Source organism: Loxodonta africana, chromosome 24 (assembly GCF_030014295.1).
Source record: "Loxodonta africana isolate mLoxAfr1 chromosome 24, mLoxAfr1.hap2, whole genome shotgun sequence".
In the NCBI taxonomy this organism is placed as follows: Eukaryota; Metazoa; Chordata; class Mammalia; order Proboscidea; family Elephantidae; genus Loxodonta; species Loxodonta africana.
In genome coordinates this window covers 25,943,713-25,966,026 of record NC_087365.1, presented here as the reverse complement: position 1 = coordinate 25,966,026, position 22,314 = coordinate 25,943,713, and the positions used below count along the sequence as shown (strand labels likewise).

The window sequence follows — 22,314 nt, the reverse complement described above, 5'->3', positions numbered from 1 at the left end:
GGTTTGGCTGTTAGTGGGGAGGCCTTAGTTCCTTGCCACGTGGGCCTCTCCACTGGGTTGCTTGAGTGTCTTCATGACATGGCGACTGGCTCTACCCAGAGTAAGCATTCCTAGAGAGCAGGACGGAAGCAACAGTGCCTATTATGACTTAGTCTTGGAAGTCACACTCTATTATTGCTACAATATCCTGTTGGTTGTATGGGCCAGCCCTATTCAGCTTGGGAGAGAACTATCCTAGGACATGAATGATAGAGGCAAGGATCATTGAGGGCCATCTTGGAGGCTGGTAACCACACAGACGGGTCTCTTCCTGCTCTTGTAGCATCACAGCCCTTGCCTGGTAGGTCTTCTGTTCTTCCCTTGTCACTAGACCCTAACAGTGTCACCACTGTGGGTTGGGATGGTTTTCCCTGAAGTCTGGGGGTCCTGCTCTGGGGCTGTCCTTCAGGAGGGTCTGTGACTTCTCTGTTGGCTGGGCTTTTCCCTTCCCCACTTATATCTGGTCTCCTGACCCACCCTCCCTGTGCTGGTCTCAACTAGTGTGCAGATTTGGGCCTGCAGGAAAATATAAGAATCACTTTCGCTACCTGGAGCCCTGGTGGCGCAGTAGTTAAGAGCTTGACTGCTAACCAAAAGGTCAGCAGTTTGAATCCATTAGCCGCTCCTTGGAAACCCTGTGGGGCAGATCTACTCTGTCTTATAGGGTCACTAGGAGTTGTTTGTTTTTTTAGTTTATTGTTGCTACATGCCTGGCTCTGGGCTAAGCATTCCACGTGTATTATCATACCCAACCCTGTGAGGCAGTACTCTTTTTATCTGCATTTTACTGATAAGGAAACTGATGCTTAGCTCGTTCATCTAGTAAGTGGTAAGGATTAAAACCACTGGTATTCAAAAACAAGTATCTGACCCCAGGGCTTGTGTGAAAACATGGTGCTATACACTGTCTCCAAAGGAGGGAACTGTTTATCAAGCTGGGTAATCAAGAGAAATGTAAGTGCATTTTTGTGATTGCACATGCGTGTGTGTGTGTGTGTGTGTGTGTGTGAGTGTGAGAGAGAGAGAGAGAGGTCTCTCTGGGATTACCTGAGGGCCACGATGATTTGGGCACCTCAGAACAGGTTTGATACCTTGGTTTTAAGGCTGGTCTTCCCTCTATGGATCCATCTCAGTTAGGAGACTTTCCTCCCAGGGGTGTGGGTGGATGTGAACACCATCTCTTATTGGCCCTCTCCTGCCAGTGGCTTGGTCTGCTGTCACCAAGGGGAGTCTTGCAACAAGGTGGTCACCAGAGCAGTGACCAGCTCTGTGATTTGTCTTACACCTCTCTTTTTTTTTTCTCTCTGGTTGATGATTTCCTAGAGGGGGATTCACAGTTGGGGTGTCAGGTCTTGCTCAGAGGGAGGGAATGCAGGCCATGGGGTGTCACCTTGAGAGCTGCTAGAGGGAACCACGGTGAAACTTGTGCCTTTAGGACTCTGCCTGGGTCTCTGGAGGCTGGCAAACAAGGTTGGGGGTCAGGTTCTATCACTGAAGCTAAGGGCTACTGTCCCCATTTTACAGATGAGGAGACTGAGGCTCAAGTGCTAATGGACTTTCCCAAGACTACACTGCTTAGGGACAGAGGATATTGTCTTGGCAATTTTGTCTTCTCCAGGAACACCCAGGAGTGGCATAGTCATCAGACCCCTGGACCTTTCTTTGGGCGGAGAGGGCATGGGGCACGCCTACCTCTGGAAGATCTTGGGGTCTGCCCAGCTTACAGAGAGGTGATGGCCTGTTTGACCAGAAAGGATGTCTGTGCGCACACACACACCAAGATGGGAAACCGTGGAGGAGCCTGGGGCTAGAGATAGAAGCTGATCTGGTGGGTCTGGCTCCAGTTTTGAAGGGTTTGTTAGAGATGTTCAGAAGCAGTCGTGGCCATCACCTGACCCACTGTTGGAACGTGATCCACAAGCTCGTATTTCCTGAAGTTGGGATTTATAGGGTAGGGTTTGGATAAGGGTGTTGGGATGGGGTTGCAGTCAAGTCCCAAGCTCTGCCCTGTTTCTCCACCTGAATTTCTCTCTCTCTCTGCTCCTATCCCCATCTCAGCCCCTCCTGCTCAGCTATTGTGAAGGAGGCCCTTAGGGGAGGTGACATCTGGGGACACAGTCATCCAGGACCCCAGCAGAGCTTATGCTTATCAGAAAGACCCTACCCTTTCTCTGGCTTCTTTTCATGCTTTCTTCCCCTCCTCTACCTCCAGTTTGGCGTCTAGCCCGGGTCTGGGGCAGGTTGTCCCCTAGGTCTGTCCCTGCTATAATGGCTTTTCACATCCATGAGGGCTGGGGTCCTCAAGCAATCTGGGTGGTCTGTACATCTGTCCTGCCTTTTAGGACATCAGGGGAGGTAAGGGGCCCAGAGTGCTCACCTCTCCAGATATGCCTCCCTGTCCTGCCCACCAGTGCCTCTGGGGGCTGTGTCTGTGGCTCACCCCTCTTCCCCCCAATCTGCTGGGTCAAGGGCTGCCTCTTTCTTTGCAGTGCTGGCCCACCAAGGGCCTGGCTCTCCCCGTTTTTTTCTGAAATAGGCTTACGAAGCCTTTTAAAATTGTACTTTTAGGGACTTTACGTGTTGTGGGGAAGAGAGGGGGTAACGAAGACATTGTTGAAGTCTCCTAGGTACCAGGAAGGAAGGTGGGGCCCCTCAGAGCCTCTTCCGCACCTTGGCCCGTGAAGGCCAGAGAGTGTTTCTGGAGGGGAGGGTCTGCGAATGAGGCACCACACCTTTTCTCTTTCATGAGCTGAGGGTTAGCCGAGAGTCACCGCTCTGACACCCCCTAGGATGGACAGCTGAGTCAGGGTTGGGGGGCTCAGGCTGAGTCAGTATTGGGGGTCAGGCTGAGACAGGGTTGAGGGTCAGTCAAGCACAGGCTGTGGGGCAGTCTGATGTCCAGGTCAAGGTCCAGTGTTGGGGTCAAGGCTGAGCTGTGGTCTGATTTTGGATCAAGACTGAGTCCTTCTCCAAGAGAAACCCAGCTCTGGGCCCAAGAGAAGCAGCTCTGAGTGCTGCACTGATCTCTGGGGATCTTCCTCCCTCCTCCTCCTCTCCTTCCCCTCCCAGGTGGCCCTTGCTGGTGGGCATACCTTTTACCTGTGCTGTCTCATTTAATCCTGCTAGCAATCCTGCCAAGTAGCTGTGCCTATCTCCATTTTGGAGATGAGAAAGCTTGAAGACCAAAGGGGGCATTTAAGTATCAGATGGGGCTTAGATGAGTGCACCCAGGAAGCTGGGTTCAGATGCTGTGTCCTTGGGGTGAGTTCAGATGGTGCGGGGCCAAGTCAGGCCAGAGGTGGGAAGACACGAGTCTAGGGTCACCTGGCAAGGGAGAGGCTGAGCTGGGTCCTGAACCCTTGTCTGGGCTCCTGGGCCGGCGTTCTCCCCTTCTCCTGTCTCCTGGGGCTCATTAGCTCCCCTGCCCTGTCCTGCACATTCACACCTCCTTGTACCCCCTCTGTGGCTGGCCTGGCCAGGCTCAGCAACCCTGCCTCCTTCGCTTCCTGGCTGGCCTGGGCGAGGAGGGCTGGGAGGGTCAGGCTGGGTGGAGTTTGGGCCCAGCCCCTCCCTGGGGTTGAGGGGTGGGAGGAGCCTCGCCTGCAGATACAGAGCCCCTTTGTCTGGTCGGCTGTGTGAAGCAGCTGGTCTGGGATTTCTGGGCATTTTTTACATTTGAAGAATAATTGCATTGTCTGGGGGTCTGCAAGAATCCAAATCCCTCTCCAGACCTGCCAGGCAGTCCAAAGAGGTTCCCCTGGACCAGCCCCAGCTTCCCTCCTCCTTGCTCCCCTCCATGGTAGAAGCCTGAGCCAGAGAGGGGCCCTTCCAGGGACACTGAGGGGTGGGGGGCACTAGGAGTATCCATCAAGAGGAGAGGTTTATAAATCCTCAAGGTTGCTTGAGGAGGGTACAGGGGTGAGCTGTCTCCTGGTAGCTGAGGGCACCCAGAGCCTGGGACAGGGCTCCTCCTTGTCCAGGAGGGGAGCAGCCTGGTGGTTGGAAGGATTGGGCCTATTTAGAGTGCTTCACCTGGTGGAGTCCCGGGCCCCAAGGGGTGGGGTGAGGTGAGCCAGGTTGGCTAATAGTCTTGGGGCCTTCTCTTCCCCTCTGGGAAATGGGGTCATTTATCTGGGGGTGACCTTGGGAAAACGATAGGGAGGCAGACACATTTGGGAGTAGCTTGTATTCAGAGAGGAGCCAGAGATGGGGGATTTTTGTCTTCTGTGAGGGCAGTCTTTAGTCTAGAAGAGTATGGGGTTCTGTGGAGCCTGGCTCGTTGCGGCATTGTTTGCATGTTTGGCTGCTAATCAGAAGGTTGGAGGTTCAAGTCCACGCAGAGGCATCTCAGAAGAAAGACCCAGTGGTCTACTTCTGAAAAGCCATCTACTGAAGACCCTCTGGAGCCCAGTTCTACTGTGACACACATGGCATCGCCATGAGTTGGAATTGACTTGAAGGCGAATGGAGCCGCTATTGGGAAGGGAAAAAGCCTACTGATTGCTGGGTGAGGTTTACATGGACTCCTCTGCTGGGAGAAGGACTCCCACACTGAGCTGGGCTGTTGACCCTCCTTGTGGTTCACTCACTAGCCTTGGGGAGGCCCACTTTGTGGGGGTCACCAGTCTATCACTAGTCTAGCCTGGGACCTCGGCCCTGTGATAATAGGCAACAGGATTTCCTGGGTGAGATGCCCATGCTTGAGGGCAGGCTGGGGGGAGGGGAGAGAAGAGCAGTGCAAGGACTCACACTGCAAGGGTGTCTTGCTGCAGGAAACAATGGAGCAGGCCCTGCTGGTGGTCTGAGCTGTAGTCAGACAGCACAGGGCCAGGGTATACAGAACCCAGAACTAGGTGCACTCTGACGGGAGGAGAGACATTTCCTACAGGCCCTCAGACCCAAGAGTTGGGTGAAGTTGGGCTCTGTGTATGCTTGGGGAAGAGAGTAGTTATAAGAATTAAAGCCGGAGAAGTCAGCAGGGTCCAGAGGACTATCGTGCTGGGGACTTTCCCATGCCTGGCATATAGGCGCTCAATGTGTTGTTGGCTTTTATTCCCTGGTCCATGAGAGAACTGGTCATGCTTGTCTTTGAGAGGGTGGGAGCAGGGGATTGAGACTGGGGCAAGCCGAGGAGTACTCCAGGGTGAGTTCAGGTGGAGGGACAGGTGGGCTCCTGAGGAAGTAGGGGGTTGGAGGTGACAGTGATTCAGACTGTGGGGTTGAAATGGCTTGATTGCATGCGTAAAGAGAGGTCTTCCACGGAGGATACCTTTGAGCCTTGAGACTGCTTGGTGCTCAGTGGTTTTATTCACGATGAGGAAAGCACAGGAGCTATGTGGTGTCCCTGGTTCAGTTCTGGGCAAGTCCAGGAGGGGGCCGGCAGGGTCAGATCTTGGAACACCAGGACTCAAACATGTCTCCAGTATTTGTTGTTTAGGAAGGTACTTGTTGGACGAGAAATTTCTGAGGACAAAGAAATGAAATTGGTGGTGGTGGGGCCGAGTGCTGAGGAGGTGGCAGTCAACACCAAGCTTGGCTGTTAGTGCCCACCCCCAGCCCGCATCCACCCACCTTGGGTAGTGCCCTGTGGGACAAGGCCTGTCTTCCCTCTTCCTCTCTTCTTCCCCTGCTGTGCTTCTCTGCCCAGTTTGGGTTCTTGGGCAGGTTCAGTCAGGGGAGCTTTGGCTCTAGGCAGCAGGGGGAGCTGGCAGCCTGCAGGCCAGAGAAGTGGGGGGCAGTGGCCAGTGGGGCATCTTGAATCTGGGGGTGGGGGGCACTCATGCTGCTGGCCTAATTTCTTGAAGCTATCAGGCGTGGCCTGCTTGGGGACATGGAGGGCGTGAACAAGTGGGCACTGGCACAGGCCCTGGGCAAGAGGCCCCAGACCCCCCCACTCCCATTTGCCGTGAAAGCAGGAGCAAGAAGGCAAGTGTGTCCACTGCCCTGCGCCGCCCTCCTGCCCTCCTCCTCCTCCTCCCTTGCCTGGCTGAGCCAGCACTTTTTTTCTCTCCTTTATCTGCTCGAAAAGTACAGGGTGTTCTGTCTCTCCCGTGCATACAGATCAAGGAGCGGATGTTATTTATTTATTTCTCTGCCGAATGCGTGAGAAGGACAGGCAGGCACTGAGGAGAGTCGAGCCATTTTTCTTCCTCGATAGGCATTTTCTCATAAAAAAATTTAAATAATCCAGAAGGTAAAGGAAAAGGTGACACAAACCAACAGAAAACAAGTTGCTGTCCCTGCCTCTACCCCACCCCCACTCCTTTCTGCCCAGGCTGGAGATAACAGCGTCAGCCAGCCCAGGTCAGCATCGAGGTGACTAACCTGCACACAGTAGGTGTTCCTGGAGGTGGTCCTTTCTCCCTTCTTTCAGTTTGGACCCAGCCCCGTGTTGGCTCCATGGGCTGATATGGGGGCCGCGGGGCAGATTCCTCAGCTCCCTGCCTTCTGTGGGCTGTGGGGGTTTCTCTAGCTTCTTGAGGACACCAGAGGTTGACAGGGCCCATCTGGGACGCAGCCAGTGCAGGGACAGACTGGGATTACTGCAGCCCCTCTGAGGGTCAGGGGGCAGGTGTGCGATGCAACCGCCACTTACCTGCTTCTACCCTGGCACCCCATGTGTGCATGTCTGTTTGTGTTCAAGGTCTTTGAGAGGGTCATGTTGGGAGCTGGGGGTCCTTTCTGTGTTTGTCTTAAAGGCAGACTGCCTGCCTGCGTTTCCCACAGTCCATTCCTGAACCCTGTTCCAAAGACAAGTTACTCATAATTTAGCTACAGAACTTTACAAATTATTTTCACCCATGAGATTTCTGAAAACAGTCTTGTGACATCCACATAGGCCCCTATTTGACTGTCACCTTAGTGTAGTGAGGACAAGCTGGAAGAAACAGGGCCCAGGAAGCCAGGAGGTTCACGTCTTGGGCTGGGAACACTCACTGCTGGCGTTCAAGCATTGTTTCCCCTAAACCAGCCTCCCAGGCAGCCCCTGGTTTTCAGAGGTAGGGCCCCAGGGAGCCTGGGTGGTGAGGTTCTGTGGGAAAAATGTGTCTCCCAGTTTAATACCAATTATATCCTGGGCCCTGGGGAGCTTTTAGAGAAGGGGTTCCACCAGTGAGGTTTGAGGACCACTGCAGTGGTCCTGCTCCTTTATCATATAAAAGAGGTTGTATATTTTTTTTATTTATTGTGCTTTAAGTGAAAGTTTACAAATCAAGTCAGTCTCTCATACAAAAACTTATACACACCTTGCTATGTACCCCTAGCTGCTCTCTCTTTAATGAGACAGCACACTCCTCCTCTCCACCCTGTGTTCCTCAAGTCCATTCAGCCAGCTCCTGTCCCCCTCTGCCTTCTCATCTTGCCTCCAGACAGGAGCTACCCACATAGTTTCATGTGTCTAGTTGAGCCAAGAAGCTCATTCCTCACCAGTATCATTTTCTGTCTTACAGTCCAGTCCAATCCCTGCTGAAGAATTGGCTTCAGGAATGTTTCCAATCTTGGGGTATCAGAAGGTTCAGGACCATGACCTCCGGGGTCCCTCTAGTCTCAGTCAGACCACTAAGTCTGGTTTTTTAATGAGAATTTGAGGTCTGCGTCCCACTGTTCTGCTCCATCAGGGATTCTGTTGTGTTCCCTGTCAGGGCAGTCCTCGGTGGTAGCCCAGGCACCATCAAGTTCTTCTGGTCTCAGGTTGATGTAGTCTCTGATTTATGTGGCCTTTTCTGTCTCTTGGGTTCATATTTACCTTATGTCTTTGGTGTTCTTCATTCTCCTTTGCTCAAGGTGGGTTGAGACCAACTGATGCATCTTAGATGGCTGCTTGCTAGCACTGAAGAGCCCAGACACCACTCACCAAAGTGGGATGCAGAGCGTTTTCTTAATACGTTTTGTTATGCCAATTGATCTAGATGTCCCCTGAAACCATGGTCCCCAGACCCCGTCCCTGCTACTCTGGCCTTCGAAGTGTTCAGTTGTATTCAGGAAACTTCTTTGCTTTCGGTTTTAGTCCAGTTGTGCTGACCTCTCCTGTATTATGTGTTGTCTTTCCCTTCACCTAAAATAGTTCCGGTCTACTATCTAATTACTGACTACTCCTCTCCCTCCCTCTCTACCCTTGTAACCATCAAAGAATATTTTTTTCTGTGTTTAAACTTTCTTGAGTTTGTATAATAGTGGTCTCATATAATATTTGTCCTTTTGCAACTAATTTCACTCAGCATAATGTCTTCCAGCTCCTCCATGTTATGAGATGTTTCATGGATTCATCGTTGTTCTTGATCATTACGTAGTATTCCACTATGTGAATATAGCATAATTTATCCATTCATCTGTTGGTGGACACTTTGTTTGCTTCCGTTATTGCTATTGTAAACAGTGCTGCAGTGAACATTGGTGTGCATATATCTGTTCGTGTGAAGGCTCTTACTTCTCTAGGATATATTCCAAGGAGTGGGATTGCTGGATCCTATGGTAGTTTAAAAGAGGTTGTTTTGGGGTGTCCTCTGGCTGAGGCTCAAATCCATGGAAGCAGCCTGCAGGCATAGGAACCTGGGAAACTGGGGCGTAGGGGCGGGGCAAGCAGCAGTGCCACTTTGCGGGGTGTCAGGGAGTGGTGGCGTCAGCACAGCTGGCGAGGGGCCGCCAGAGCACTCAGTGTGTTTACAAACCTGACGCAGCACCCGCTCGTCCGCGTCTTGTCCTGGTCTCCAGCTGGCAGACATCTGGAGGCATCAGCGTCGGCATCACTGACCCTTCCTCCTCTGTGCGCCTTTGCAGGCAGCCACATCCTCACCTCTAAATTTAGTCCACAGGAAGAAGAACCTGGGGGAGGGATGCAGGAGGCAGCAGGAGGAAAGGGCTTGAGCCAGCTTGGACCACCCCCTCCCCTGGTCTTCCAGGAGGCAGGATGGAGCATCTGTTGGAGGAAAAGGAGAAGGGAAGAGGGACAGAAGGAGGAGGGAGGAGGAAAAGGCCTGAGCCCTCTCCCAGCACAGCCTCATTCTCTGAGAAGGCCAGGACAGCCTCACTTTGAAGGGGGGCAGGGAGTCAGTCTGAGGGGGCAGACCCTGCCTCTTGAAGGGGAGAACTTACCTCTGAAAGGGGGGAGACCCTGCCTTTGAAGGGGCTCCAGCCCTCAGTCACCACCTTCTTGCCTTGTAGGGAACTGGTTCAGCTCTGAGTCAGGTGGCCTGGTCTCCATGGGTTTGGAGGTGTCTAGGGGCCCTAGGGGCACACATTCCTGTCCACATCAGAGCCACAGGCTAGCCCAGGTGTTGCAGGGGCAATGGGTGGGGAGGTGCAGCGGTTTTTCAGCCAAGTAATTTTCAATTAAGACCCCTTTGGTAAACATATGATGAAAACATGTTAGAGTGCGCTCTTCAAGCTAGGATGGAAGCCTCCATGGACAGATCCTGAGATGTGTGGAGACGAAAGTAGGAAGTCAGAATGTGGCAGCCCTTTTTTTAAAAAAAGAAAGGCAGGAATGAATATCTTAGTTTTCACTGAAGCATAACATACATACAGTGAATTGCACAAACCTTAAATATAAAAGCAAATCTTTATCTGTATGTTGTTTTAGGTGCTGTTGAGTCGATTCTGACTCCTTGCGGCCCTGTGTACAACAGGACAATACACTGCCCAGTCCTGCACTCTCCTCACAATGATTGCTGTGTTTGAGCTCATTGTTGCAGCCACTGTGTCAGTCCCTCTTGTTGAAGGTTTTCCCCTTTTTCGCTGACCCTCTACCTTACCAAGCATGATGTCTTTCTCCAGGGACTGGTCCCTCCTGATAACATGTCCAAAGTTTGTGAGATGAAGTCTCAACCATCCTCACTTCCAAGGAGCACTCAGGCAGTGCTTCTTCCAAGACAGATTCATTTATTCTTCTGGCAGCCCACGGTATATTCAATATTCTTCAACACCGTATTTCAAATGGATCAATTCTTCTTAGGTGTTCCTTACTCATTGTCCAGCTTTCGCATGCATATGAGGTGACTGAAAAGACCATGACTTGGGTCAGGCGCAACTTCAGTTTTCAAAGTGACATCTCTGCTTTTTAACACTTCAAAGAAGTCTTCTGTAGCAGATTTGCCCAGTACAATATGTCGTTTGATTTCTTGACTGCTGCTTCTGTGGGCTTTGATTGTGGATCCGAGTAAAATGAAATCCTTGACAACTTCAGTATTTTCTCCATTTATCGTGCTGTTGCTTATTGGTCCAGTTGTAAGAATTTTTGTTTCTTTATGTTGAGGTGCAATCCATGCTGAAGGCTGTGGTCTTTGATCGCCATCAATAAGTGCTTCAAGTCCTCTTCACTTTCAGCAAGTGAGGTCACGCCATCTACATATCACAGGTTGTTAATGAGTCTTCCTTTAATCCTGATGCCCCATTCTTCATATAGCCCAGCTTCTTGGATTATTTGCTTAGCGTACAGATTGAGTAAGTATGGTGAAAGGATACAACCCTTATACACACCTTTCTTGACTTTAAACCATGCAGTATCGTCTTGTTCTGTTTGAACAACTGTCTCCTAGTCTACGTTCAGGTTCCTCATGAGCACAATGAAATGTTCTGAAATTCCCATTCTTCACAATGTTATCCATAATTTGTTATGCTCCACACTGTCAAATGCCTTTGCATAGTCAATAAAACACAGGTAAACATCTTTCTGGTATTCTCTGCTTTCAACCAGGATCCATCTGACATCAGCAATGATATCCCTTGTTCCACATTCTCTTCTGAATCTGTCTTGAATTTCTGGCAGTTTCCTGTTAATGTACTGCTGATACCATTTTTGAATGATCTTCAGCACAATTTTACCTGTGTAACCATCCCTCAGATCAAGACCTAGAACATCCCCCGCACCCCAGAAAGTTCCCTCCTGACCATTTTCAGTCTCCTTTTCCCCCTCCAGAGATAACCTCTCTTCTGACTCCTATCATCACAGAATTGTTTTGCCTGTTCTTGAATTTCATATAAATGGAGTCATACAGAATGGGCTCTTGTCTCTGGCTTCTTTTGCTCAATGTAATATCTTTAAGATACATCTACATTGTTGAGAGTATTAATAGTTCAGTTCTTTTTTTTTTTTTTGCTGAAGAGTATTGTATAAATATGCTACATATAGCCCTCCTTATTTATCGATTCTTGTGTTGCTGGACATTTGGGTTTCTGGGTTTGGGGCTATTATGAGTAAAGCTGCTATGAATATTCTTTAAGATGTCTATGTGGTGGAATATACCCTACCTCCTTCCCTTGAGTATATTCATAGGAGTGGGTTTGCCATGTCATGGGCAGGGCTATGGGTGACAGCTTTTTACATGCCGCCTGTCCACTGCCCTGCAGCCACCCTCCACCCATATTGGCTCCCCTCTTGTTAGATACTAGACGCTAGGAGATTTTGCAACTTCTGCCACTGAAACCTCAGCAAAGGCCACTGGAATCCAAGCTGCGCGAGTCTGGAAAGGAACAGGGACAGGATCAGAGCTGAGTGACCCCTGTCCCCCCAGATGATCCCCAGACACCTCCAAACCCTCATGGTCACTCTGGGAAGAAAAGGATAGGCTTTGGCCTCCCGGCCATCAGCTCCCTAGCCTGGCGTCTCTAAGCAAGCTGGCTTAATGTAACTGTTAATTTGATGTCTGGCCTCTGGTGCCATGGGTCCTCACAGTCCACTGTTTCCTTGGCTCTTTGCTGCTTTGTGGTGACTGAGGGGCTAGGTGGTCAGAGAAAGCAACCAGAGACCTACCCGGAATAGCAGAGGCCTGTCTGGCACCAGCCTCGTGGCACTTTTTGAGGGGAGGGCGGAACTATGTCCTGCCCACCAAATTGCCACCTCATTGAGGTTGTGAAAGTCCGACAGAAAGCCAGAGGAGAAGAGAAGGGTCAAGAGAGAGAGAGCACCAGGGAAGAACCAGGCAGGGGAGGGAGTGGCAGAGGGTCCAGTGCTATGTGTGTGAGAATTCTGGGGTTGATGTGGGTGCCTTGGGGTTGGTGTGGGCACCCTGGGATCGATGTGAGCATCCTGGGATCGGCGTGGGTACCTTGGGGTCGGTGTGGGCACCCTGGGGTTGACGTGGGCATCCCAGGGTTGGTGTGTACTCCCTGAGGTTGACATGGGCATCCTGTGGTCAGCATGGGCACCCCAGGGTCATTGTGGGCATCTTGGGGTTGATGCAGGCATCCCAGGGTCAGCGTGGGCACCCTGGGGTCGGTATGTACTCCCTGAGGTTGACATGGGCATCCTGTGGTCATCATGGGTATCCCAGGGTTGTTTGTGAGCATCTTGGGGTTGGTGTGAGCCAGACCACAGCTGCTGTGCCATCCGAGCTGGTCCAGGGTCAGCAGCACCAGGGTCATTTTCTCCTGACTTTGGTCTTTTCAGCTGTCCCCTCACTGGTCAGCTCTTTCCTTCATCATGGGGCCTATAGTCAGGGAAGAGACAGTGCCTAGCAGGTCTCAGGTGGGATTGATTGATTTCAGGGGCTCAGGATAGGCTGCCAGCTCTCTTGCTTGCTGGTGGGTGCCCAAAATACATCCCTCCTACCTTTCTTTTTTCCTTCTCCCTCTTCCTTTTATTTTCATCTCTCCTTCCTCCCTACATCCTTTGGAGATGGCTCTTGTCCAGGTTCTTAAGGGGAGTGGGAGCGAGGTCCCTTATTGAGGGCTGAGTGTGAAGGGAGCCCGTGGGCATCCTTAGGGGCAGGTGGGAGGTGAAAGTGGGGTAGGTGAGCTGGCCCTCAGCATGCAGTGCCCTCCCCCTCCAGGTTCCTAGGAGGCGAGTACGGACGGTATGCAAAGTTGTGAATCCAGTGGCGACAGTGCGGATGACCCTCTCAGTCGTGGCCTGCGGAGCAGGGGACAGCCTCGTGTGGTGGTGATCGGTGCCGGCTTGGCTGGCCTGGCTGCAACCAAAGCGCTTCTGGAGCAGGGCTTCACGGATGTCACAGTGCTTGAGGCGTCCAGCCGTGTTGGAGGCCGTGTGCAGAGCGTGAAACTCGGTAAGTGCCACCTACCCCACCCCAGTCACATCCTGTCTCCAGCCCCCTGGCCCTTGGTGAACTTGAAATCTCATTCTTCTCGTCCCTTCCCTGGGGTAAATGCTTCATCATGTACTCTGCTTGGGCATTTTGAAGACACTTCTTTTGCCCCTCAGAGCATCCGTGTGAGGTGAGCAGAGTGGGGTCTTGGCCTCTCTTTTTGGAGAATGCTGGCTTGGTGCATGCCCTGGGGTTCCCAGTGTTTAGGAGGGAGGGGGCATTCAGAACCAAGCTCTCTTGGCACCAGGTGGGCCTGTTTCTATTTCACGAGAACGGGAAACCTGCAAATTCCTGTTAGTCATTAACTTTTGAGTGAGAATTAGTATATCACAACTGAGTGCTAGCCATTGGGCATAGGAGCTCAGCTCAGTGGAGGTGGAAGGGGACTTGGGCCTCCTTGTATGTGATGTGTAGGCCTTGGGAATGCCTGGGGAGACGATGCACAATAATGAAGACTGTGCAGAAAGCGCCCAGGTAGGGACTGAGGGTGGGCAGATTTTGCCTGGGGCCCTAGGGGATGAGGTAGTTACCTGAAATGCCAGTGGAGGTCAGGGCTTCCCAGGTAGGGGACATCTGACTGTTGAGAGGCCAAGCAGCTAGGGGACCATGTCATGATACAGTGGACAGTGTACTGACCTGCTGTGTGTGGGCTGCATTGACCCTCCAGAGGACGTTATGACAGTGTCTGTTCCCACAGCAGGCAGTAGGGCTGACCAGATAACTGTGTGCCCACTTAATGGGTGAGGAAGCTGTCTCAGGAAGGTAGGTGTCAGGCTTAGGACAAGCAGAGCTTGCAGACATGTGGGGACCCGTTCTCTTCTAGCAGAAACTCTGATCATACTCAGGTGTGTGGGATGTTGCATTCATCTTCCCCTAGCACAGACAGGAGCGTGGCTGGCATTGAGGGTGAAAGCACCGTCCAAGGCATGCGGAAACTTTTGGTGGCCTGTGGGGAAGCCCCAGAACTCTCTGCTCGACCCCTGAGGGGCTGGCTGGGAGCCTCAGGGAAGGGGGCCTCTGTGCGCAGTTATGATGACACTGTCAGGGCCTGACATAGAACCAGAGGACAGCTAGCCTAGCTCAGTGGTGACTGGCAGCTGAGACGTCCCATGCAGTAGGATGATGACACAGGCAGTGAGGCAGAGGAGGTAGGGCTGCAGGAGGTAGAGGGTTCTGCAGGGCGGCTTCCTGGGAGGGGGCCTTGGGTGGGCCTCTGGTGAGGGTGGGAGTTGGTGGGTAGTGAGAAGGAGAAGAGGTCATATGCCTGAGAGGAGGTATGTGGGGAAGACGAGGCAGCACACTGCCAGGAGAGGTGAGAACACATCAGGGCAGGGGTGTGGGCACCTGTATTGGGGGTGTGGATGCACAGAGCTGAAACCCAGGCTGCAAGTGGGACCTTTGTGGTGTGAAATGGCAACTCTGAAGCTGTCAGAGGTGAGACGGGGCGGGGGAGGGCGGGGAAGGAGTAGGGGGGCAAGGGTGAGAGGCTCCAAGCGGCTGGTGTGGAGATGGTGTCCAGGTCCCTCAGGATGCAGGAGTGTGGCAAGGATGACAGAGCTGGAGAGGCCTGTGGGAGAGGCAGGAGACATCCTCAGACGGGGGCTGGCTCTGGGCCTCCTACCTCCTTGCAGAGCCTGGCGGCTAGGGGTGGGGGTACTGACTGTCTTCTGACCTCAAGTGCTCACCTCAGCCCTGTTTTTGCTGAGGGACTGGAGCCAGGAACGGTGCTCCATACCTGGACATCAGCCGCAGCTCTGTCTAGTGGTGGTGTGACTTAGAACTCCCTGTCATGCCCTGGGGAGGGGCCGGTCTCTCCGTGGGGGGCTGGTCCCCTTCTCCTGTTGGGAGCTCAAACCAGGTGTATGGGTCAGGGTTCTCCGGAGAAACGGAACGACTAGGGTACATATGTGTGTGTACCTTATATATATATATAAAATATATATATATATAAAAGAGAGAGGGAGAAGGGGATAGATATTGCTTAATTAATTTTAAGGAATTGTCTCCCATGATTGTATATTGTGGGGCTGTAAGCGTGGGCAGGGTGGAAACTCAAGATTTCTATGTTACATTTTGAGGCAGAATTCCTTCTTCCTCGGGAAACCTCAGTTTTTGCTCTTATAGTGTTGAGTTGATAGGATGAGGCCCACCTACGTTATGGAGGATAATCTCCTTTACTTAAAGTCAGCTGTAAATGTTAACCACATTTACAAAATACCTTCACAGCAACATCTAGACTAGTGTTTGATGAAACAATTGGGCACCTAGCCCAGGTGACACCTAATATTAGCCATCACACCAGGGGAACCTCAGGCCTCAGGCTTTAAAGGAAGGTTGGCAATTAAAAAAAAAAAAAAATTAAACACCCTCAATACCCACCAGGAACCCACTGGAGGCAGGACACTGGGTTTTCAGCTTTTGGTGCCCTTGAGCCTACCCCCTTTTGCTGGACAAGGGGACTTACACATTCCCGTCTCTTCGTTTAGAGGCACCTGGAAATTCTGTTTCGCTGGCTGTGGCTGGGGGTTGATTGTGTTTTCTTTTGCTCTGTGTGTGGCACATACATGCAATCAGAGCTGTTTTTATCAACTGGCAGTTTGATTAGAAGCAGCCCAGGAAAGGGGAGCCACAAAAAGAGAAATGCCTAGTTCCTGGGGTAGGTGATATTGCTGTGTGTATTGTGTATCAGATAGCTATTGCTACATGACAAACCATCTCTGAAACATAGTAGATTAAAACAACACTAATTTATTTGCTTGCAATTCTGTGCATCAGAAATTGGGGCAAGGCTTAGCTAGGCAGGTCTTTTGCCACTTTTACTTAGGCTCACCCATGCAGCTGGTATCATCTGGTGACTTGACTGGGGCTGGTTTGTCTAGGATGGCCTTACCCACATGTCTAGTGCTTGGCACTGGCTGTTGGATGGGCACATCTCTCCAGCAGGATAAACCTGAATTTCTTTTCCATGGTGGCCACATTCTAAGAGTGTGAGAGTGGAAACCATAGGCCACTTGAGGCCTAGACTCTAAAGTCGTACGATGTCACTTTTGCTGATTTCTGTTAATCAAAGCAAGTCACAAGGCCAGCCCGAGTTCATGGCGTGGGGTAATAGACTCCACCTCTTGCAAAGTCATGTTGCAAAGGGCTATGTCTATAGCCATATGAGGGATTATTGTGACTATCTTGGCAAAAACGTAACACACATGATATCTTGAATCAGGCCTCCAAAAAACCCCCAAAATACCAAAAAAAAAAACAAAGAAAAAAGATTCCTATCTATTCTCCTTTCATTATTTCAGCTTCCCTGTGAGCTAGGCACAGTCCCTGTATCAGACTGGGGCCCAGGCACAAAGGCAGCTTGCCCTCAGAGTATCTGGTACCTTGGCTGAGGTTGGGGTACTAGAACCAGCCCCAAGGCCCGTCCCAACTCAGTCCCGTGAATTACCCCCTGCCCTAGTCAGACTCTCAGGGTACCACCACCTGTGCCAAAGGGTTAGGCAGTTTAATTTGCCTCTGAGTTTTAGACAGCCTTAGGGAAGAATCTTGTAAACTGAATGTTTCTCCTCTTTCCTCTGCCCTGGACTGAGCTGGAAGGGGGCTACTTTTGGTCTGGGAAAGCATTAGAAGCTGGGGCCATTTGGGGATGCTGAGGAATTGAAGTAAGGCCAGATGAGGACCTTGGGTCCAGAAGGCAGGGCCTCCGGGGTGTTCCAGGTAGCTTCAGTTCCCTCACTGGGACCACTGCACCCTCAGGTCCCCCCAGTGCTTCCCCTGAGGGGAGAGGCACCAATAACGAAGGAGGGCCTAGTGTCTGGGTGTTATTTAGAAAAAAGAGGGAGTGGAAAAGAAATGCCTTCATATTCCTATGAGGTGACTCTGAGGCAAATCACAGATAATTCAGAGTGGCAGTTATCTCAGGTCTAAGTAGAATCCACTGTGTTTCACATGTGGCTTCCACCGGGGACTTTTCACTGAAGATTTTGGTTGGCTTCCAGAGGGGGACCATAACCCCCTTTCTGCCCTGTAGGGGGCGGAAAGATCCTCCTGGAGGAAGGAGGGTAAGGCAGTATTCAGGCCTGCTCTGAAGTCCTTGTCCCTCTAAGGGCCTGTTGTTGTCACTGTCAGGACACGCCACCTTTGAGCTGGGAGCCACCTGGATCCATGGCTCCCATGGGAATCCCATCTATCATCTAGCAGAAGCCAATGGTCTCCTGGAAGAGACTACTGATGGGGAGCGAAGCGTGGGCCGCATCAGCCTCTATTCCAAGAATGGCGTGGCCTGCTACCTCACCAACCGCGGCCGCAGGATCCCCAAGGACGTGGTTGAGGAATTCAGCGATTTATACAACGAGGTGAAGTGTGAGCTGGGCAGCTGGGCACGAGGGTGTTGGGTACCAGGGGTGCCCCGGCAGTACTGGGGGAGTTGGGTGATCCTACTGGAGTCTTCTGTGATCCTGGTTATGTCTTGCTGTCTAGGCCCTGCATTTTGAAAAGCAGGTCAATTTGAGGAAAAAATGAAGATGATGGATAGTGAAGTACTAGGCAAGAGATTATTGATACATGTGATTAAATATTTCTCCAAAAAGGCCTTAAACTTCTTTTGTGTGTATATGTGTGTGTGTTTGGATACCTTTATAAATAACAATTTTTCAAACTTTATTTTCTAATTATTTATTCCTGGTATATAGAAATATAAGTGGCATTTTAGCTACCTTGCTAAATTATTTTAATTTTAGTAATGTATTAATGAATTTATATTCTAATAATATTTTAGAAATTTATGTATATAATCCTATACAAAAAATGAGAATTTTGTCTTTTTCCTTTCTAACCCTCAGACCAGCATTGTCCAGCAGAACTTTCTGCAGTGATGGAGATGTTCTAGACCTGTACTATCCAATATGGTAGTATCAGCCACATGTATCTTTTAAGCCCTTGGGATGTAGCTAGTGAGACTGAGGAGCTGAATATTTAATTTTAATTAATTTAAATTAAAATTGTTATGGGTTTCTGGTGGCTACTGTGTTAGACAGTGCAGCCTTAGACCATTTATTTTTCTTGCCTTATTGCATTGGCTAGTATCTACAGTACAGTGTTGGATAGAACTGGTAAGGGCACACATCCTCGTCTTATTCAGGTTTTTAAAATTCTTAAAAATACTTTAATGTCTTTCAGTGGTGCTGTGAACTTCACTGAACAAGCAAGGTAACATGCGTAGGCCCTGCCTTCTGATAGCTTTTCATTTATAGTGTAATGACCCTTTACTCTAGGTCAGTAAATTGGCCAACAGACACTTATTGTGCATTTTCTACATGTCTTGGGGCTGAGAAAGGAGAAATGACACTTGCTTTGGGGTAGCCCCTACGCTACAGAGGACAAGCTCTGAACTCAGGGCATCTGTCACATATACCGACACTTCCATAGTGTCTCTTGTGTGTGCATCCATAAGATACATTGTACACACAGTCCTAAGGTGCTATGTGTTCTCACTCACACAGGGTCATGCATATGCAAGGAGACTGAATTATTTTATTTATTTATTTAAATAATTTTTATTGAGCTTTAAGTGAACGTTTACAAATCAAGTCAGTCTGTCACGTATAAGCTTATATACACCTTACTCCATTATTTTTTTTAAAATAATTTTTATTGTGCTTTAAGTGAAAGTTTACAAATAAAATCAGAGACTGAATTATTAATGAGCAGACATGAACTAGTATTTGTCAAAGTTGGCCTTCTTGTGGGATGCCACACCCTGACTCCCAGGTTATTTCAAGCATGTTTGCCTCTTGAGAACAACTGTTACTGTCCGTGACTTATTCTAGTAAATGTCCTTAAAAATAAATCATCATCAACTCTTGCTGGTGGTTTTGATTTTGGAAAGTCAAGAATGTGAGTCATGGCCAAGTGAGGTGAATAGGGTTGATCATCAGACTGGGTGGTGATGCATTGGGTCAGAAGGAGGAGGCGTAACCATGAGGTCAAGTGACAGATTTCTTTGTTTGGCTCTTAAACAGTGCAGGAGGCCATACTAAAGTTCCTTGCCTGAGGGGGGCTTCATACCAAATATGGAGGCTCCAAAGCTGATGACTTTGAAGGACAGCACTCATTTGATTGTGTTATATTTGTTAACAAAGAAATGAGTTTGTTCAGTAGTGTCTTACGAGTTCGGTCTCTAGAGCAAGTCTGTCGTTAGTTGCTACTGAGTCAGCTCCAACTCCTGGTGACCTTATGTGTCTAACAGAATAAATCGTTGCCCAGTCTTGTGTCATCGTGATGATCGCTGGTATGTTTGAGTTAACTGTCGTGGTGATTGTGTCAGTCCCTCTCATTAAGGGTTTTTCTCATTTTTTGCTGACCTTTTGCTTTACCAAACATGATGTCCTTTTCTAGCAATTGGTCTTTCCTGGTGATATGTCCAAAGTAAGCAAGCCAGAGTCTCGCTATCCTCACTTCTAAGGAGTATTTTTTTCTAAGGCTGCCTTGATTCAAATCCCAGTTCTGCCATTTATTAGCTGTGTAAGTGAGCAAGTTATTGTGCCCCTCTGAGCCTCACCTTTCTCATCCTTAAAATGGACGCAGTTATACCTACTTCCTAGGGTTGCGACGATGTAAATGAGATCCTGATGGAAGGTGCTGGATGAGAGTTGGGGTGATTACTGTGAGCTGTTACAGACCTATCCCATTTCCCTTTGGTCACATTGGGAAGATGTCAGTTAACACAGGACAGAAGACTGTACGTATATGACAAACTCATGTTCAGTTAAGGCTTAATAGTGGTTGACACAAAGACAGAATCACATTGATGGACTGAATTTGTTACTCCTCAGCTGAGCATTTTGGCCTGCAGTCAACATAAGCCAAGGACTGGCTACCATGTTGCTTATCACCCAAGCGAAAAAAACCAGGAAGGAGGAGGCAAGTTGAAGGTCCAGTTCTTTGGCAGTGGTTCTGGATGAGGAATTTGCTGAGAACTCCAGTTAAGGCCAAATGCCTAGCATCTTGTGACTGTAGGGAGGGAAAATGAACAATTTAACTCATTTTCTCCTTTCTACATCAGAGACATGTTTAATTCATGTTTCTGCCTCACGTGGAGGTCTTTCCCTTAAGTGGAATTGAGTGGGGTAGGGGTGGATATGAAAATTAGTGGGCTGTACCGCCTTCTTCCACTCTATGGCCCATGGCCTGTGCCAGGGCCGAGTTACAGAACAGACATTGTTCTGTGTATCTGTGCTGACCGAATTCAAACTTCCTTTAGGAAGGGAAAAACCAAACAAACCTGTTGCCGTAGAGTCGATTGCGACTCATAGTGATCCTATAGGACAGAGTAAAACTGCCCCATAGAGTTTCCAAGGAGCACCTGGTGGATTAATACTGCTGACCTTTTGGTTAGCAGCCATAGCTCTTAACCACTACGCCACTAGGGTTTCCTTAGGAAGGGCAACACACCATTATTTTGCAGTAGCCACGTACGTTTGGCCAAGGAGCGACGTTTGCCCTGTCCCGGGGGAATAGCAGTGGGAGTGGGATCAGGCTGCCTTCTTGCTGACAACCTTTCAAAAATGACACCCAGGGCCTTGGATAAATCCCAGAGTCCTTGACACAACTCTCTGGTCCTCTGTGCCCCGGCCCCTGCCTGCCCTCCCAAAGTCCTCTCTTGCAGTTTTCTCTCTCCTTGCTGCCTGCTGCAGCAAGACTAAACCACTTCCGGGTCCCTGGATGTGTCTTACATTCGCCCTCTGTCTCTCTCTCTTCTAGGTCTTTGAGTATGCCATTCCCTCTGCCTGAAACCCTCTTCCTGTCACTCCCACTGCCACCCTCCCGATCTCCTGACTGTCCAGGGTTGTCTGGGTTGGACCACAGCCCTGGTTCTTTCCTTTGACAGCACACTGTGTACAAACAGCCCAGTTATGGAATGTCTCCCCAACTCGAGTGAGGACAGGGGCTGGGGCCTGTCGGTCTTGCTCACCATCAGAGCCGTGCCTGGCACAGAGCAGGTGTCTAGTAGGTGATTGTTGGATCAAAGATGGGCCCCAGACCTTGCCTTTGGGGATCCCACGCCTGCCCCAGTTCTAGATTACTCTCGCCAGGGATTATGCATTGGGCTGGGAGAGGACATGATAAGACCCTGTTACAGGGACCGCTAGTCGTTTTTTGTTGATGAAGTGGGAGTTGGAGTTGCTGCTGAAATACGCCTGTGAATTGATTTTCCGTCTCTCAGCACCCCAGGGCCTCCTGAGCTCATTCCTTCTGTGTTTCTCGGTGTCTGCCCTTACATCCTCCTGAGGCCCACAGTAATGCGGTGCTTTCCATAGACCAGCAGGTCGGAGGCATCTCTGGGAGATCAGATATTGGGACCCCTTCTGCTTGCACTGGTCTGGCCACAACTCTGGGGAGAGAGCAAGTGGACGTGCCAGACAGGAGGGGCAGGGGACGGGTTTGCACGTTTGAGTCTTGGAAAAGGGAAGCTTGTGTGGACCTGTGTGTCCTCCAGCGGGATGTGCACTTGGCCATGGGAGCCGCGGGGCAGGGAGGGATTTCCTTTCCCACGCACTGGATGGGCATCCAGCCTTTCACTCTGTTCTGAGCCACAGGGCCCAGCCCACCTCCCTCAAAGGCCCAGGTGGCCTTTGAGGGTGGTGTCTGGAAGCGCGGAGCAGCCGACTTTCAGAGACTTCCAGTCCAGCAAGGGTTTCGGGGCACAGCCCACCTGGGAGGGAGTGACATTTTTTTTTAATTGTGGTAAATATATACATAACAAAACATTTGGCATTCCAATATTTTTCCATGTGTACAACTCAGTGACACTGTTTTTATTATGCTGTTCAACCAAGGTGGTTACTGTTGGGGCCCTTCAGTGGGACATGGAGCCTGGATGGGGGCAGAGCAGGTGGGTTTTCAGCGTCCTGGGTCTCTCTGGCAGGTCTATAACTTGACCCAGGAGTTCTTCCGGCATGGTAAACCAGTCAATGCTGAGAGTCAGAACAGTGTGGGGGTGTTCACCCGGGAGGAGGTGTGCAACCGTATCAGGGATGACCCTGATGACCCGGAGGCCACCAAGCGCCTGAAGCTCGCCATGATCCAGCAGTACCTGAAGGTATCTTTGCTGTCTAGGCGCTTGGTGGAGCGCAGCTGCCAGAATAAGGAAAATTGATTGTGCGGGAGTCTGGGTCTGAGGTGGGGGTTGCGCTGCTCTGAGGTTCTGCCCCTCCCCCTGCCTGGCCCTGGCGCACATCTG

The 22,314-nt window shown here is 50.4% G+C and overlaps 1 protein-coding gene across 2 annotated transcripts in view; it reads left to right on the top strand.

Annotated features, from left to right (window-relative positions):
* SMOX (spermine oxidase) overlaps nt 1–22,314 on the top strand; it is a 51,000-nt gene that overhangs the window by 17,752 nt on the left and 10,934 nt on the right. For both annotated transcript variants that reach the window (XM_003411605.3, XM_010591546.3), the window contains exons 2-4: nt 12,804–13,037; nt 17,202–17,428; nt 22,000–22,173. In XM_003411605.3, coding sequence (XP_003411653.1) covers nt 12,830–13,037; nt 17,202–17,428; nt 22,000–22,173 — 609 coding nt within the window. In that variant the 5' untranslated portion in view covers nt 12,804–12,829. The remainder of the gene's footprint in view (nt 1–12,803; nt 13,038–17,201; nt 17,429–21,999; nt 22,174–22,314) is intronic.